This window comes from Haliotis cracherodii, unplaced genomic scaffold (assembly GCF_022045235.1).
Source record: "Haliotis cracherodii isolate W230 unplaced genomic scaffold, xgHalCrac1.p SCAF_17, whole genome shotgun sequence".
NCBI classification, from domain to species: domain Eukaryota; kingdom Metazoa; phylum Mollusca; class Gastropoda; order Lepetellida; family Haliotidae; genus Haliotis; species Haliotis cracherodii.
The window spans coordinates 12,907,212-12,924,905 of record NW_027266272.1 but is presented as its reverse complement, the minus strand read 5'-3'; the positions used below and the strand labels follow the sequence as shown (position 1 = coordinate 12,924,905).

General features: G+C 43.3%; 1 protein-coding gene across 1 annotated transcript; it reads left to right on the top strand.

The window, feature by feature from the left end:
- The first annotated feature begins 361 nt into the window (after nucleotides 1-361).
- Nucleotides 362-16,214, top strand: LOC139464397 (phospholipase B1, membrane-associated-like). Its single transcript, XM_071245924.1, has 13 exons — nucleotides 362-438; nucleotides 2,878-2,999; nucleotides 5,380-5,449; nucleotides 6,376-6,434; nucleotides 6,679-6,746; nucleotides 7,056-7,102; nucleotides 8,186-8,294; nucleotides 10,480-10,612; nucleotides 12,095-12,249; nucleotides 13,523-13,694; nucleotides 14,911-15,009; nucleotides 15,663-15,728; nucleotides 16,130-16,214. Exons 1-13 carry the CDS (start codon nucleotides 390-392, stop codon nucleotides 16,166-16,168), a joined length of 1,188 nt encoding a protein of 395 aa, XP_071102025.1. The 5' UTR covers nucleotides 362-389; the 3' UTR covers nucleotides 16,169-16,214.
- Nucleotides 16,215-17,694: the final 1,480 nt, after the last annotated feature.

Genomic DNA, 17,694 nt, shown 5'->3' with positions numbered 1-17,694 from the left:
TCAGGTAATACTGAGATACAATAGGTAAATAAATTGCTGAAGACAGTTGTTGACTGTGCTGCACAATGAAAGGTACACGATCTAGGTGACTGGGCTCCCGTCTACTATTAACAACGTGTACACACTCACTGGCAAACTTTCTCCGACAGTGATTGGTGGAGATGAGGTTTAATCCTCAGTTTCATTGGTCCTTTGTCTTCCTCGGATATGTTCCGATCAAATAACTTGTACACAGCCATACAGCTAGAACCTGAAATGCGTCATAGAGACCTCGCACCTGAAGGAGGAACCCAGTTACATAAACCCGTCAGTATAAATACGACGAGAAAACGCCCAACACCATATTCCTGACACCGTCCGTACATCCGTCGACTCGCTCCGCCAACAGCATGAAGTACGTTGCAGTCGTCCTTGCCGTAGCCATATGTTTCAGTGACGGTAAGATTTTCTTGCTCACACAAGTTTTTAATCGTCAAATATTTAGATACCGAAAACACTTAATCAAGGTTTTACAGCTACAGTTATTCCAAAAGTTAATCTTAATAGCATTCATCAGCATTCACAACATTGACGTGAAAACAGTTGTCGAATATGTTCTTTTTTTATACTCTGCTAAAAGAATCAGTTGTTTGATAGGCATTATTTAGAAGTTGACGGATGACAAGTTAGACACAATTTTTTATGGATAACAACTTCTTTAATACTGTAAAAGGCGACGTTTCGGTATAGATCCTTATACCGTTGTCAAGCAAGACCAGTCTTGCCTGACCACGGTATAAGGATCTATACCGAAACGTCGCCTTTTACAGTATTAAAGAAGTTGTTATCCATAAAAAATAATTGTGTCTATCTTGTAAAAGAATCAGACCATTTAGAATTTGAAAGAAGACAAGACGCTGGCCGACTTGCAATCCTTGCAAGCTTGAATTTTGCTGTTAACTTTTTTTATAACCTACCTAGCAGGTGTTGATTGACATGATAGCGCACACTCAATCACTCAAGCTGAACATGGTATGAATTACTTTATCAAGAAATAGACTGGAAATAGGTACCCGACAGGGCATAGTCCCTCATGTCCTCTAGGCAATAGTCCACTAGTCAAATCAAAGCCTTGTGTCAACTATACTTTGATAAAGGCTAGTAGACACGCATGAGGAATATGAGTCCCCCTTTAAAGGTGTTATCACAGGCAAAGCCTTTGATTCGTTTCGATGCGGAATAGTTCCGATCCATGTCAGAGAAAAATTTAACAAAAAATACATGCTATGTCAGAGTGGCCTGTGTTTGGTCATATCACCAGGGACTTGTACGCTTTAGTGGCTTGTGTGTGGTCATATCACTCATGACCTGTACGCTTTAGTGGCTTGTGTGTGGTCATATCACTCATGACCTGTACGCTTTAGTGGCTTGTGTGTCGTCATATCACTCATGACCTGTACGCTTTAGTGGCTTGAGTGTGGTCATATCACTTATGACCTGTACGCTTTAGTGGCTTCATTGCGGTCATATCACTTATGACGTGTATGCTTTAGTGGCTTGAGTGTGGTCATATCACTTATGACCTGTACGCTTTAGTGGCGTGAGTGTGGTCATATCATTTATGACCTGTACGCTTTAGTGGCTTCAGTGCGGTCATATCACTTATGACCTGTGCGCTTTAGTGGCTTGTGTGTGGTCATATCACTTATGACCTGTACGCTTTAGTGGCTTGTGTGTGGTCATATCATTTATGACCTGTACGCTTTAGTGGCTTCAGTGCGGTCATATCACTTATTACCTGTGCGCTTTAGTGGCTTGTGTTTGGTCATATCACTCATGACCTGTATGCTTAAGTGGCTTGCGTTTGGTCATATCACTCATGACCTGTACGCTTTAGTGGCTTGTGTGTGGTCATATCACTCATGACCTGTATGCTTAAGTGGCGTGTGTGTAGTCATATCACTTTGGCCTGTATGCTTAAGTGGCGTGTGTGTAGTCATATCACTCATGACCTGTATGCTTAAGTGGCGTGTGTGTAGTCATATCACTCATTACCTGAACACTTTAGTGGCGTGTGTGTGGTCATATCACTTAAGACCTGTACGATTAAGTGGCTTGTGTGAGACCCAATCGTCTAAGGCGCCACGATTCGCTGTGCAGAGTTGCGTCCAGAAACCTATGATTGTGGGTTCGAATCCCTGTTCGCCCCGATTATGTTTCTAGGTTTGTCACCACCATACCCTTGCTCGTGGGTTCCACCGAAGTGCTAAACGCCTGAGACCTGCATCACTTCGGGCTTTCCTCCCACATTAAGCTGACACGCCGTGATATAACTGGAATACTGTTAAAAGTGGCGTAAAACCCAACTCACTCACTCACTCGTAGTATGTGTTCGTTAAGATAATCATTAAACCTCTAGTTGTGTATGTGTGTTTCTTCAGGATGTCGCTAGTTTCTCGTTGCCCCATAGTTGACTGAATAAACGACAGATAATCTTTCTGTCTGCATGTAAAGGCCATAACTCATGCATAATCAAAGTTGCAACAGAGCGATCGTAGCGTACGATGACCGCGAGTCGATAGTCGTAGCAAAGTTCGCGTTATCGAACGGAAGTAGCGCTGGTCTTAGACGTTTACCATTTTGTGTAACTCTCTAGCGCTGGCATGGTGCTGACAAACCTAAACACATAATCACGTTCACGATCATAGCTTAATGGCACACCAGAGGTGTGCCTTATATTTACATATAGCTTAAATATTGCTGAGTGCGGCGTTAAACAACAAACAAGCAAACAGCAAGAAAGCAATAATCTTGAACGCAACGTTAAAACCTTTTCACCCCACCTCGTTATCCCCATGTTAAACGGTGTGTTGTCTATTTTCCTGTTATACCCTTCAGCCACGTCGAACACCTGGGGCAGGTATGAGGCAGCCATACGTCTTCTGGCTAACGACACGTTGTTCCGGCCGCTGGTGGAGTCGCACATGAAGACGTACAAGGAGGCGCAGCGGACAAGTCCTGTGAGTGTCGTGGAGTGAGTGAGGAGGGATTTGTGTGAGTGAGTGATAGGTGGGATGTGAGTCTGCTTCCGACAGGAAGAGTGGGGTAGAGTTGAGCGAGTTGGTCTCCCTGCGATAGGTTGAGTTGGGTAGAGTTGACGGGGCCGGTCTCCTTGCGATAGGTCAAGTGGTGTAAATTATGCGGGTCGGTCTCCTTGCCAAAGCGTGAATTCGGTAGAATTGATCTTGTCATTCTCTTTGCGATAGGTCGAGTGGGGTAGAGTGGAGCACGTCGTTCTCCTTGCGATAGGTTGAGTGGTATAGAATTGAGTGGGTTGGTCTCCTTGCGATAGAGTGAGTGGTGTAGAATTGAGTGGGTTGGTCTCCTTGCGATAGGTTGAGTGGTATAGAATTGAGTGGGTTGGTCTCCTTTCGATAGAGTGAGTGGTATAGAACTGAGTGGGTTGGTCTCCTTGCGATGGGGTTGAGTGGTGTAGAATTGAGCGCGTCGTTCTCCTTGTGATAGGGTGAGTGGTGTAGAATTGAGCGGGTCGGTCTCCTTGCGAAAGGGTGAGTGGTGTAGAATTGAGCGGGTTGGTCTCCTTGCGATAAGGTTAGTGGTGTAGAATTGAGCGGGTTGGTCTCCTTGTGATAGGGTGAGTGGTGTAGAATTGAGCGGGTTGGTCTCCTTGTGATAGGGTGAGTGGTGTAGAATTGAGCGGGCTGGTCTCCTTGTGACAGGGTGAGTGGTGTAGAATTTAGCGGGTTGGTCTCCTTGCGAAAGGGTGAGTGGTGTAGCATTGAGCGGGTTGGTCTCCTTGTGATAGGGTGAGTGGTGTAGAATTGAGGGGGTCGGTCTCCTTGTGATAGGATGAGTGGTGTAGAATTGAGCGGTTCGGTCTCCTTGCGATAGGGTGAGTGGTGTAGAATTGAGCGGGTCGGTCTCCTTGCGATAGGATGAGTGGTGTAGAATTGAGTGGGTTGGTCTCCTTGTGATAGAGTGAGTGGTGTAGAATTGAGCGGGATGGTCTCCTTGTGATAGGGTGAGTGGTGTAGAATTGAGCGGGATGGTCTCCTTGTGATAGGGTGAGTGGTGTAAAATTGAGCGGGTTGGTCTCCTTGTGATAGGGTGAGTGGTGTAGAATTGAGCGGGTTGGTCTCCTTGTGATAGGGTGAGTGGTGTAGAATTTAGCGGGCTGGTCTCCTTGTGATAGTGTGAGTGGTGTAGAATTAAGCAGGTTGGTCTCCTTGTAATAGGGTGAGTGGTGTAGTATTGAGCGGGTCTGTCTCCTTGCGATAGGGTGAGTGGTGTAGAATTGAGTGGGTTGGTCTCTTTGCGTTCGGGTGAGTGGTGTATAATTGAGCGGGTTGGTCTCCTTGCGAAAGGTTGAGTGGTGTATAATTGAGCGGGTCGGTCTCCTTGCGATAGGGTGAGAAGCGTAGAGTTGGGCAGGTTGGTCTCCCTGAGATAGAGTTTGTTCGGTGGAATTGAGCGGGGTGGTCTCCATGCGAAAGGGTGAGTTCGGTGGAATTGACCGGGTTGGTCTCCTTGCGATAGGGTGAGTTCGGTGGAATTGACCGGGTTGGTCTCCATGCGATAGGGTGAGTTCGGTGGAATTGGGCGGGTTGGTCTCCATGAGATAGATTGAGTTCGGTAGAATTGAGCGGGTTGGTATACGTGGGGTGAGTTCGGTAGAATTGAGCGGGTTGGTCTGCATAATGGCGTCTGGATGATCGGACCGTGACTTTAAGATTGTAGCGGAGTTTGAAGATCAAAATGCTTTTGCTGAAAAGACCTTGAAAAGTGTGTTACTATACCAATATAAACACTACTTCTTTCCTTTGTGCTGAACGTAATCAAACAGAAACGCGAAATGACAAAATAACGGTTGCTTCTCATTCACTACGGTCGTGCGTAGAGTTTGTTTGTTTGTTTGTTGTTAACCACCGCACTCAGCAATATTCCAGCTCTATGACGGAGGTCTCTTAAATAAACGAGTCTGGACCAGACAGTGATTGACATCATGAGCATCGATCATACGCAACTCGAATATGATGGCATGCAACAACCAAGTCAGCGAGCCTGACCACCCGAAACCGTTAGTCGCCTCTTACGCCATGCAGGTGTTGCTGAGGACAAATTCTATCCCAGGGTTCATAGGGTACGGCCGTAGAGAAGCATCGGGAATACATAGAACGGGACCAACAGACGGGCGAAGGGCTCGGGGTTTTGTTTGAGATTTTGTTTTCTTTCAGTCACTGCTACAAAACATACAAATTGCAAAGCCCGAGGATATATTTGCTTTCAAAGCATTTTCGGGAGGGATTTTATATACACGTATCCAAGGCACCCCTACAGAGTCTCAAATGGTCGACTCTAAAGATTTCCTAATTGTTGCAGCTTCGCATGGATCAAGCAGGGAGGAACTTCGGATGCCCTGGCGGAACATCTCCAAGTGTGCCCACATCAGGTACAGTAGACGGGGTAGTATAGGGGTGGGGGTTTGGGGTGGTTGCTTTTGGGGAAGGGGGAGGAGGAGGAGGTGTATGTCTGAGTGGGTAGTGATTGTCTCATCTATCTATTTACGCTCAGGTCTCAGCGACATAAAAGGTTCAATTCTAAAGTTTTGATTGATTATAGAAGATCATATGAACATTAAAACCATGTTGCAATCTCATAAATTTCATAAGTATATTTTATGAAATATTCTTTCCCGGTTTGAGTGAGTGAGTGAGTGAGTATGGTTTTACGCAACTTTTAGCAATATTCCAACACAATCACGGCGGGGGACACCAGAAATGGGCTTCACACATTGTCTTCACCCATGTCGGGAATCGAACCCGGGTCTTCGGCGTGACGAGCGAACGCTTTACCACTAGGCTACCCGACTGACCCTTTCCTGGTTTGAACTTCATCACAGTGTGGGTGGTGGGTGGTGGGTGGTGGGGGTTGGGTGTTAATGGACGCACCGGGTATTGTACGGCTTGTCGTGGTAATGGTTTAGAGTTTGGTGGGATGAGGTGACAATGGAGTGCTTGGATGTGGGCGACGAGGGTCAGAGCGTAAAGGTGGGGGTAAGGGCCACAGTGTAGGGGTGAGGGTCATAGTGTCTGGAGGGCTGATGACGGTCACAGTGTTTTGGTGGGTGGTGAGAAGTGCGTACGGGTGAGAGTGATGAGAATGGGGGAATAGTAAATTTCGGGATGCAGAGAGACACCGAGGCGGGGATATGCGGATAATGATGATGAAACTACCACAGTATAGCGTGACGAGGTGCTCTGTTCACGTGTCATTGAATTTATAGTTAACACAAATAATAATTATTTAATTTTTGTGAATGTGTTAAATTCCAAATTTGGAGATTGAAAAAAAGTTAAAATATTATTTTTACATCAGTGCACGCGCTGAGAGCTGGGGACATCAAGGTCGTTGCTGCTTTGGGGGATTCTCTCACAGTAAGTACCCTTAAGTGGACAGTTGGCCGGAAGTAGTTGAAGAGTTACATCCCTTGCCTGACAAGATAGAAGCCTTGATCCGGCGAATAACGTACTATGCATTTCTGGAGTATGACACCCCGCTGGAAAATTAAATTATCCAAATTAATCTTACCTTGGCTCAGGTGTTGCAAACATGATGTAACAGCTATGTGGGTAGGACTTTGACGATGTCACTGATCACATGACTGATCACGTGTTCCAGGCAGCCAATGGCGCGGACGCGTGGACCATTCTGGGCTGTCTCACAGAATATAGAGGCACCGCCTGGAGGTATGGATGACAAAGATAATAACGACAATGATGATAATGATATAATAAATTGATAAAGATGACCAGAATAATAACTATAATGACTATAACGATTATGTTGGAAAAATATTATGAGATCCGGTTGTACACAACACAATATTCGATGGCTGTGTGTTGGTCAAAACAAATGGTTTGCCTGCGCTTCTAAAAAAACAAAAACAAAACTTTATTAAGCTGTGACAAAACATATTCTGCCTCTTACACAGATCCCCGACCCTGATTCCAAGAAATCAAGAATCCACTTAAAAACTCATTTTCTTTCATTTCCAGCATCGGCGGAGACCGGACTATTTCATCCGATGGGATAACTCTTGCAAGTAAGTTCTACCTTGAAGTCAAAAACCGCTTTGAAGGTAATACAGTAATACAGTAATACATGTCAATAGGCAGATTGAGAGAGCGAGAGCGAGAGAGAGAGAGAGAGAGAGAGAGAGAGAGAGAGAGAGAGAGAGAGAGAGAGAGAGAGAGAGAGAGAGAGAGAGAGAGAGAGAGAGAGAGTTGGCAGTTGGAGGCAGCAAATTTATCTGCGAAAGAATTTTGATACAGTAGGACACGGATATAATAATATATATTCTATCATGGATGGGTACTCCCTTTACCCATTGGGGTTTGCGTGAGTGAGTGAGTCTGGGTTTACGCCGCCTTTAGCAATTCTTCAGTAACATCACAGCGGGGACACAAGAATTGAGCTTCATACATTGTACCCATTTGGATATCACACCGGACCTTCGGCGTGACAACGAACGCTTTAACCACTCGGCTACCCCACCGCGCCCTAACCCCAACAACGGATAGACCATGATGTGCGAGCATTCACATATGAAGTATAGTGGGCACAGTTAAAGCCATGGGGGCTTGTAAATGGTCAAATCTGGACCAGGCAAACCACTGGAGATGGGTTTAGATATGGAGTAGTGAGTCAATAGGGCCCTACGCCTCTTCCAGCAATATCATAGCGAGGAAAATATATGAAATACACTGCCGGGCAAAAGAAAGTATACACCATGTTTGATGGTGGGTAAAAATGAAACAATCAAGAAATGGTTATTCGATGGTAACGTATTTGATTTGGGTGTCATTGTTGTGTTTTCGACTGTTTTCAGACGAGTAACGTTTTGATTACGTTTGTAATTTTTGGATCAATTCCAATTTTCAATGTTTCCTTACTTCGCCCGCAGTGTACATGAAGTATCACTACCATGAATCATGAATATGTAAAAAAGACAGTCGACACCATACATCCGTACCGACATATCAAATTACAAATTTGAGTAAAATACATTATTTTATAAGTCTCACTGAGTAAAATACATTATTTTAAAAGTCTCACTGACATGTGTATATGTCAAACATGTTTTTTTAAAAAAAATAGAATAAAATTGTTATATTCATTTCGTCAGATATAATACGTTATTTCAACCCCAACGTGTACGGCTTCTCCGAGGGCACTGGTGACAGAGACTCCGCCAAGAAGCGATTCAACGTGGCCAGAGCGGGCGACAAGAGCATGTACGTTGTAACTTTAAAGACAGTCATCGAGCGTTCTTTCCAATCGCTGCTTTATCGAAGAAAGGGGCTTTCATAATAGTACTATCGTACTGGTAGTTACAACAGTACTTGCGTTCAATTCATATCACGCGACGACTCTGTCGAACCCGTGTTGACCAAGGTATAACTCAAGTTAATATTGGTTGAGCTCATGTTAACGGATTGACGTCATACTTCGGTTGACCTCAGTTGCCCATACCTACTGAACCCCGGTACTGCGGTTAGCAGCCTTAATGACGTCATCGTTAAAGGTGTTTAGTGTCTTTTATTGAATCATAAATAAAACATTTAAATAAATATAATTAAGTAGGTATTGATAGTACATATGTATTCTTGGACATCAGGGAAATTTTACTTTCGATTGATGATATACTGATGATACGGGTAAATACTTCAGAATCAGTGAAGCATCTCAGTTTGATGCACAACGCGCTATTTTGAACTTTCTAGTCGGTTTACAAGGATACATAATAAAATAAATAATAACCCTCACGAGATTCAGACTGAGTTGTCATATTTTGGAAATTGAGAATGGACGTCATTATAAAATTCCAAGAAATTTAAGAAAATGCAAACTTTGTAACTTCCTGCTTATTTGTCCAACGTATGTCAAGACACGGCAACTATATCTCAAAGCAAAGTTCTAGTGTCATCCTAATGTTCATAAATTTAATATGCTTCTGTCCTCACCAGAAACATGTATTATTACAAATCTAGCAAAATATGTAGATTATGCAAATGAAGTTAGAAATGCAAAACTGAATGTTTAAATCTTGTCTGTACTCAACTTTTGAATCTAGTTAACCCGGGTCGCCAGAAATGTGTGTCGGTTGACACAGGTCACCCAAATCTCAATCTCATTAAAATCAAATCTTAGTTTTCGCTACCGCAAAACAAAGATCTGAGGATATCCCATTACGGATCACGTCAGAACGACCTTTCGCGAACTTTGACCGACCAATGAAATGACTGACAAGAAATCGACATTAGCCAATCAGAAGGCAGCTTTCTCGAGCTTCACGACACTAGTTTCAAACTGGCGACTACGCTTCGAAACATATTTTGACATATTCTCGATTAAAATTTTTTAAACTGATAAAAAGAACATTCTGGAATGGCTCATAGATGGCCTAGATTGTATGGATATAATAATAAAACCTGTAACTGTCGTTCGTAATACCCTCTGTTAAATATTGTTAAATATTTCGAGGTTGCACGATGAGAAAACACATTCCTACCGTCACTTTCATGATCTGGTAACTGATGCTCTGATTGGTTGGATGAAAGGTCGTTCTGACGTGACCCGTAATGGGATGTCCTCAGATCTTTGTTTAGCGATAGCGAAAACTAAGATCTGATTTTAATAAGATTGCCCAAATCTTTATAATCGAACGCACGTACTAGTGTCATATGTCATCCAAAATGGGAATTATAACCGTACTTAGGTCACGTGTTGATTAAGATCGTCCAGCCTTTGGATATCACTCGATAGCTTCCTTTAAATATTTCGAATACGAAAACAGGAATTCCATGGCCACGGTTATACGTCCATCCTCGGTGTTCCAGTGTGTTATTTCTCCTTTTGATTTGATAAATATATATCGAAATCGAATAGATATTGAATTCACTGGATAATCAGGGCTTGCTTAGGTCACGTATGTCATGATTGCTTTAGGTCTTCCAGCTTTGGGGTAGCGATAGATGGCTTTATTTGAATATTTCGAATACATTTTATTATTCATTATTGGTTAACCTCGTGGGTAGAGCGTCTGCTCAGAGAGAAGAAGGTGTTTCGATTCCGAGCCGCGTCATTCAAAAACATTTTCAAAGATGGTACTTATTGTTACCCTGCCTGGTGCTCGGCACTAAGGGGATAAGACAAGGACTGGTCGGCTCAGAGTCAGTATACTGTATCTGATTAGGATATCCGTGTTAGACTGCAGCATGGGATCTCAGTGGGTTAACACTATAAAACCGGCATTAGTCCGGACAAGTACACGCAGGCATGCGCGCGCACGCACACACACACACACACACACACACACACACACACACACACACACAGGTCGCGGCGAGTAGGTTCTGTGAAGAAGCCATTGTATACAACCAATCCACATTTAAGTAACACCATGACGTTTCCGTCTAGGCACATGCCAGAGCAGGCCCATCTGTTGGTACAGAGGTTGCGGAACGACCCCAACATCAACTTCCAGAACGACTGGAAACTCGTCACCATCTTCATCGGGGGCAACGACCTGTGTCAGTTCTGTTCAGATGAGGTAAGAGGTGGACACAGCGAGTGCTGATTGGCTTACGCGGGAATAGAACAGTGAACGGCTTCTTGGGTGTATCTGGTTGTCTGGCTCGGTGAATTGGCTCACTGTGTGTAATCGTACCGCATGGTGGGAGATATTGCTCATTAGATCAATCTCTGGCTTGTTTGGTTCAACCCGGGGTTTTATGATTTCACACTAATTACACACACAGTGTCCTAGTTTGACGCTTGTTTTTAATTCACCCGTGAAGATCCGGGTTAGAATTGGTCTTCAACAACCCATGTTTGTCGTAAGAGGCGACTAACAGGATCGTGTGGTCAGGCTAGCTGACTTTGTTGATGCATGTCACTGTATCCCAATTGCGTAGATCGATGTTCATGATATCAATCACTGGATTGTCTGGTCCAGACTGGATTATTTACATACCGCCGTCATATTGCTGGAATATTGGTGAGTGTGGCGTTAAACAAAGGCACTTATTCCTAATTACAACATTTTGACCTTTATCGAATATGGACACCAGCTCCTTCATTATAGTCCTCTTCAGAGACTGGTACTAGGCAGTATTTGCGCTGGGTTACTTAATAATATGCAGTGAGTGAGTTGGGTTTAGCGCCGCTTTTAACAGTATTCCAGTTATATCACGGCGTGTCAGCTTAATGTGGGAGGAAAGCCCGAAGTGATTCAGGTCTCAGACGTTTACCACTTCGGTGAAACCCACGAGCACGGTTAAGGTGCTGACAAACCTAGAAACATAATCGGGGCGAACCGGGATTCGAACCCACAATCATAGGTTTCTGGCGTGCCCAAGGGACGCAACTCTGCACAGCGAATCGCGGTGCCGCAGACGACTGGGCCACCCGTGCCCCCAATAATATGTAGTGACGTATGTGTATCCCAAATTAATAAAACTAAAAAAAAACGATAGGCACAAACACAAGTTCTTGTGACGTAGCATGTTTCTCAAGTCTCATCAAAATCAGATCTTAGTTCTTGCTACCGCAACATTAGATCTGAGGTCATCCCACTACAGTACGACCTTTGACCGACCAATGAAATGACTTACAAGAAGTCGCCATCAACCATTCAGAAAGCAGATTTCTCGAACTTTACGGCACACGTTTCAAACTGTAGACGTCCATTCTAGATTAATAGTCTTGAGTGTATAAGGTGGACAAGAATGAATAGAAGTAGTTACCATGGTCTAAGGAAAGTCTCTTCTGTTTCAAATGTTTATCCTATTGAAGCGAGAGACGGAATCCGTCGTACATACCGTAAATGCAATACCCCGTGTTAACCTTTACGAGGCAGCATGATTAGAAAACACATTCCATCTGTCGCTTTCCCGATCTGGTAAGCGACGCTCTGATTGGTCGAATCAAAGGTCCTTCTGACGTGACCCATAATGGGATGTCCTTAGACCTTTCTTTAGCGGTAACGGGAACTAAGATCGGGTTTTAATGTGATTGTCTACTTCTCCCTCAGCCCGACCACAGCGCGGAGCTGTACGCCAGCCGTATCGAGCAGGCACTACAGATCCTGTACGACAACGTGCCACGCGCCCTCGTGCAGGTCGTCAACATCTTCGACATCGGCCCTCTGACAGAAATGGGTGGCCTTATATGCTCTACTGTGCACGTGTAGGTTATTATTTTTAAATAGTTTGTTTCCGCAGACCGCGGATTATTGATTATTTTCATGCAGCCGTGATAAAGCTGGAAAGTTATTGAATGCGGCGTTAAACAATGTTCACTCACTCGCTTAATAGTCAGGGCGGTAGATTTATCAGCGTCATATCCCGCCTGCGGGTTTCATCATACCGTGCCTCGCCCAATATGTTTCTGCTAACCTAATATGACACCGTATACGGCAACTTAAGACACCATAACGAATTTATTATGTCGAAAAGTTTACACTTTCTGGTATCCATGTCGCACATTTTGCCTTTTATCAGAGATTTCCTCATCGGTGCCACTAGCAAAGCAATTGACAGCCATTGCTGATGTCAAAGGGAGACCACTCTTCAAACCTTAGAGGCCAAACCGTGTTGAAAATTTTAACTATAATCTTTATCAATAAAGTCACGAATTTGATCCAAAAAACATGAACGTCCTTGCTCATCAAAATTAATGATATTGAAACACAAAACAGTGTCGAATGACGAATTTCTGTACCAGAATTTCACGGTGAAATATATATGTGAAGTGGGTGTTGGAAAATCAAAGATGGCTGACGGTATACGGTTTCATATTAGGTCAGTATCAACATCTTGGATTTTTACTGACGGTATACGGGTTCATGTGGGGTCAGTAGTTCTGCTCTGCTCTCTGACTGGTCAATCTCACTTTGGGGCATAATAATATGTTTTATTACGCTTGATATTCATATGTATTCCCAGAGACCATATAATAGAGTATTCCTTACATTATTTCTCCTTCATGTGTCAGGGAGTGAGTGAGTTTGGTATTGGGCCGCTTTGAACAGCATTTCAGTTATATTACGGCGAGTATATTACGGAGCAAAATACCCCCTTTAATAAGACAGGACATTGTCAAACGTTGACATCAAACGTCAAAAACTGCAACTTCCGAATGGAAAAAAACTGCAATGAAGCGGATCCGGAACCGAATTTAGCATGCAAAATAAAAATAGAAAACCTTTGATATCATGCCGTAGATTATGATGGAATGGCGTTTTTAACGTTTGCTGCAAGCTACAAGTTCCAGATCTGAGGGCAGCGGGGTGGCCTAGTGGTTAAAGCGTTCGCGTCTCACGCCGAAAACCCGGGTTTGATTTCCCACATGAGTACAATGTGTGAAGCCCATTTCTGGTGTCCATCGCTGTGATATTGCTGGAACATTGTCCAAAGCGGCCTAAAACCATACTCACTTACTCCCAATCTGTCATTCCCAGATACGCCTGTGACTGTCTTCTGAACCAGCCCGGACGAGACAAAGCAAGTCAACTGACCATAGAATACCAACGTGAGACGGCGAGAGTGGTCAGCAGTTCAAAGTTCAACAACCACGATGACTTCACTGTAGTGCTGCAGCCATTCCTCGAGAACGCTGACCCTCCAAGAAAGGTTGGACATTGCAACGTGTCACGTGATACAATATGGCCGCTACTTGGACGTTATCTGTTGCCACCAATTGTGGGATTTATTCCCCCGCTCAGAAAATTCTGTCCATCCCATGTAGTATATGCAGTATTTAATCACGATCACGTGAACCAATCAGATCTCGACTTTCTGACACGAGGGCAACATACGAACACCTTTACCATGTCATTACCACCTAATATTCATCAATTCAAACCTGAGGCTCACATGATTTGTTTATCATATATAACGAGGCTCAGGCTAAAATGTTTTTTAGTTACATGGACAGGCTTCTTCAAGCGTTAACAAACAAAATAATCACACCTTTACAACTGTCTAAGTTATAAGAACGTTTTACTATGCAACAGATGCTTACGAATATTTATCACACACAATGAGCCTGAGGCTAACATGACTTATTAAAGATTTTCGGGAAGAAACTATTCATAAAATAAATACTGGCCCCCACGCCCTTCCATCACAATTTGGTGGGTCACGTGACTTGTCAATCCGAACTTCTGTGAACAAGAGAGCAAGATTTGCAAACAGTTAATTTATGGAACACTATTAGGTCAGAATCATCAAAGTCTCAAATCACATCTGCTCGCACAAAGGGTATACCATACACCCCGAGGGATCGGTTGACAACGAATTTATCTCAACGGTATAACGTTCGTCTGTTTATCTAAAACGTCTTCATCAGTGTGGTTGACGAATGGTTTAACGAACATCCAGAGTTATCTCCCATGCATTGGATATGTTCGGTTAAATTCGCTAAACTGCATTTGATAGGTGTTGAGTTTCGAGATGATTTAAACATGTAATTGTTTCGGATGGGTAAGAAGTTCGACATTTCCCAGCGGAATACAGTCAAGTCCCGTTAATCCGACATGGTTGTTTGCATATAATAATGTCGGTTTAACGAGTATGTCGGATAAACGAGTATGTCGGATAAACGAAATTAAGTAGTTTCAACGTTCGCGATCGAAAATCGGACAACTACACGATAGATAACGATACAAAACGTAATAAAAAAATGAAAGATGGAGTATTCATATTGTTATGTTACAATGTTAGCGGAAAATGTATATGAAATTTGGACCTTATTTGTCAGTGGGGCACATGGGGAAAATACAGCAGTCAATCAGAAACAAGTATATAATGCAAGGTAAGATAATTGTTATTCAACCCTGATTTGTAGTCCGATGGGAGCCTTGACACCGCATTCTTCGCCCCCGACTGCTTCCACTTCAGCCGTATGGGACACCAGATGGTCGCCAAGAACCTCTGGAACACTATGGTAAGTGTCATGGTTTGTCTCTGGTGACCGGATTGTATTCGTGGAGCACGGGTTTCCCAGTCGTCTTAGGCGCCGCAGTTCGCCCTGCAGAGTGGCGTCCCTTGGGCACGCCAGAAACCTATGATTGTGGGTTCGAATCCCGGTTCGCCCCGATTATGTTTCTAGGATTTTCAGCACCATACCCGTGCTCTTGGCTTTCACTGAAGTGGTAAACGTCTAAGATCTGCTTCACTTAGGGCTTGCCTCCCACATTAAGCTGCATCATCATCATCATCATCGTCGTCGTCGTCGTTGTCGTCATCATCATCATCATCATCATCATCATCATCATCATCCGCCCCTTTAGGTTTGCCAGCATTCTATAATCATGACTTTAAATTCAAGGTTCGCCTTGATTATGAATTTTGGTAAGAACTGCACCTGTACTCGTGAGTATACATTTCTTTGAGCACTATGTAGCAACCACCCCCACCTCATTCAGTTTTACTATCAGAGAATTTCGGATGCAATGCACTATTTAAAAGTAGGCAATAAATTCATTAATATTTATTTATAGATAAGATCCAAATATAACTGAAGTATTGCTGACTGTGGCATAAAACATTTATTCACTCACTCACTTCTTGATAAGTAAAGTCCACAATCTCTTGCAGTTCCAGCCCGTGGGTCTGAAGGATCGAGACTGGGACATGCACGCCCCCATCTTCTGCCCTGGCGAGGTGAGAACACACGCGCGTATACCTGTATACTGATGGCAAGAAATAACGGAACTCATGACAATCTAGCAGATGGTTTACATTAACTTGATAGGAAGAAGGAAATAACCATCATGAAAATATTAATAAATGTGAGATGTATGTCTGTAATGTTAATAGAAATTTATTATTAAACTGTACCGTTGACATTTAGACCAGTTCCGTTTCTATCTTGTGTCTAAGCTAAGTATGTAGCCAACTTAGCGCTAAGGTAGACGTAAATCGTTTTTGCAATAAAATCTGAAAACAGATTTACTTGGAGATGGTCTGAAAGTTCGTTGGTTCATATTAGTAGGTAAGAGTAGCATAGGTGATGTGTATATAGGTGAAATAGGTACGTAATGAAATGCACATTTGTTTTTCAGAATGAGTTTATAGCCACCCACCAGAACAGTAGACGATAATGGAGAAGCGTGGCAACTGTGTGCCATGTCAGAAATAAATACCGACAATAAATCCGTATGAGCCTTTCTTGTTGTTATTATTAATCGATTTGTTTTCGCAGTCTGCTTGGTCCACATATATTACTGCTGGTGTCTACATAGGACATGTAGGTCATATTAATGCTTTGGTCAGAAATCAGGTGAAGTTGAGAAACGCCGGCGGCGGAGTATAGCTGGATGGGTGACCGCCCCCGACAAGCTTGAGTCTGGTGTTTAGGGCTTGGTACTACCCGTACTGAATCACAGGGTTATAGACGTGTGTTGTCATCTAAGACATGTGACCTTGTTTGACATAATCTCTGTTCACGCAGCAGCGAATGGGTACCCGGTTGGGTGAGATGACAATGTGAAATCACAGCTTTCGAGCCACATAACAGCAGCGGATGTGAAACATTTTGAGACGCATCGGGTAATTTTCTTCCATCGTCCCAGTGACGATGTTGGGAATCTGAATATGGCATGAGTAGTCAGCTCAACGTTCCATTGCCACTTTTGTATGCTCCACATGGAGCTGAGAATGTCATTTATGTGGACACATCCATTGGCTAGGATAATGATTGTGTAGCGGCATGTGCATGGATACGCGTTGATTAGTAATTGGTTCTCATATGACGAATTTACATCCACATTATTTGGAGTAAGTGAGGATGGTTTTACGCCTTAATATTCCAGCAATATCAAGGGACGACAGGAATGGGCTTCATACATTGTACCTCCGTGGAGAATCAAAATCAGGCGTGTGAAAGATTTAACCACGTCCCCACCGCCCCACATATACATTATAACCTTAATATGACTTTGTATTGTTCTTAAATCAAAGAAGATAACTTTGATCCAGAGGAGCAACACGCCAAGAAGAAATTAGCACACCCACATATTGATGCAAGTACCATTATTGTCGACCTATGAAGATAGAGTCAGAATATGTCTTCAGCAACCCATGCTTGCTGTAAGTGTCGACTGACGGATCGGGTGTTCAGACTCGCTGACTTGGCTGATGTGTGACATCGTATCCCAATTGCGTGGATCGATGCTCATGATATCAATTACTGGATTGTCTTGTCCGATTCAGTCATTTACATCGCCGTCATATAGCTGGACTATTGCTGAGTGCGGCGTTAAACAACAATTCTACCATAAATTTGGAATTTACTCGATTCTAATTGGTCAATCAGAGGCTATTAAAACATAATAAACCCCCACTGATTGAATCAGCTGGTTTGTCGGCCGCATCACCGCTGAAGCTAATATTCATAGAATAGTACTATTTTCAGTCATTGTCGATAGGCATATTTAAATAATTGTATCTACAATTACAGGTTACAAAATGCACAGATGCGGTTACTACAATATTCAAGGGATGTGTGGCAATACATTTCGTGCAGAAAAACACGACAGAAATCAACAAAGGGAGTGTATTTACGTTTTGGAGACAACAGAGAGCTTGGAATTTTGGCGCTTTTCTATATACGACTGTGACATCATAT

Coding starts and splice junctions, on each gene's coding strand:
- LOC139464397 (XM_071245924.1), top strand. CDS start 390: ATGAAGTACGTTGCAGTCGTCCTTGCCGTAGCCATATGTTTCAGTGAC. Junction 10,613..12,094: donor GTCAGTTCTGTTCAGATGAG/GTAAGAGGTGGA, acceptor CTTCTCCCTCAG/CCCGACCACAGCGCGGAGCT. Junction 13,695..14,910: donor ACGCTGACCCTCCAAGAAAG/GTTGGACATTGC, acceptor CCTGATTTGTAG/TCCGATGGGAGCCTTGACAC.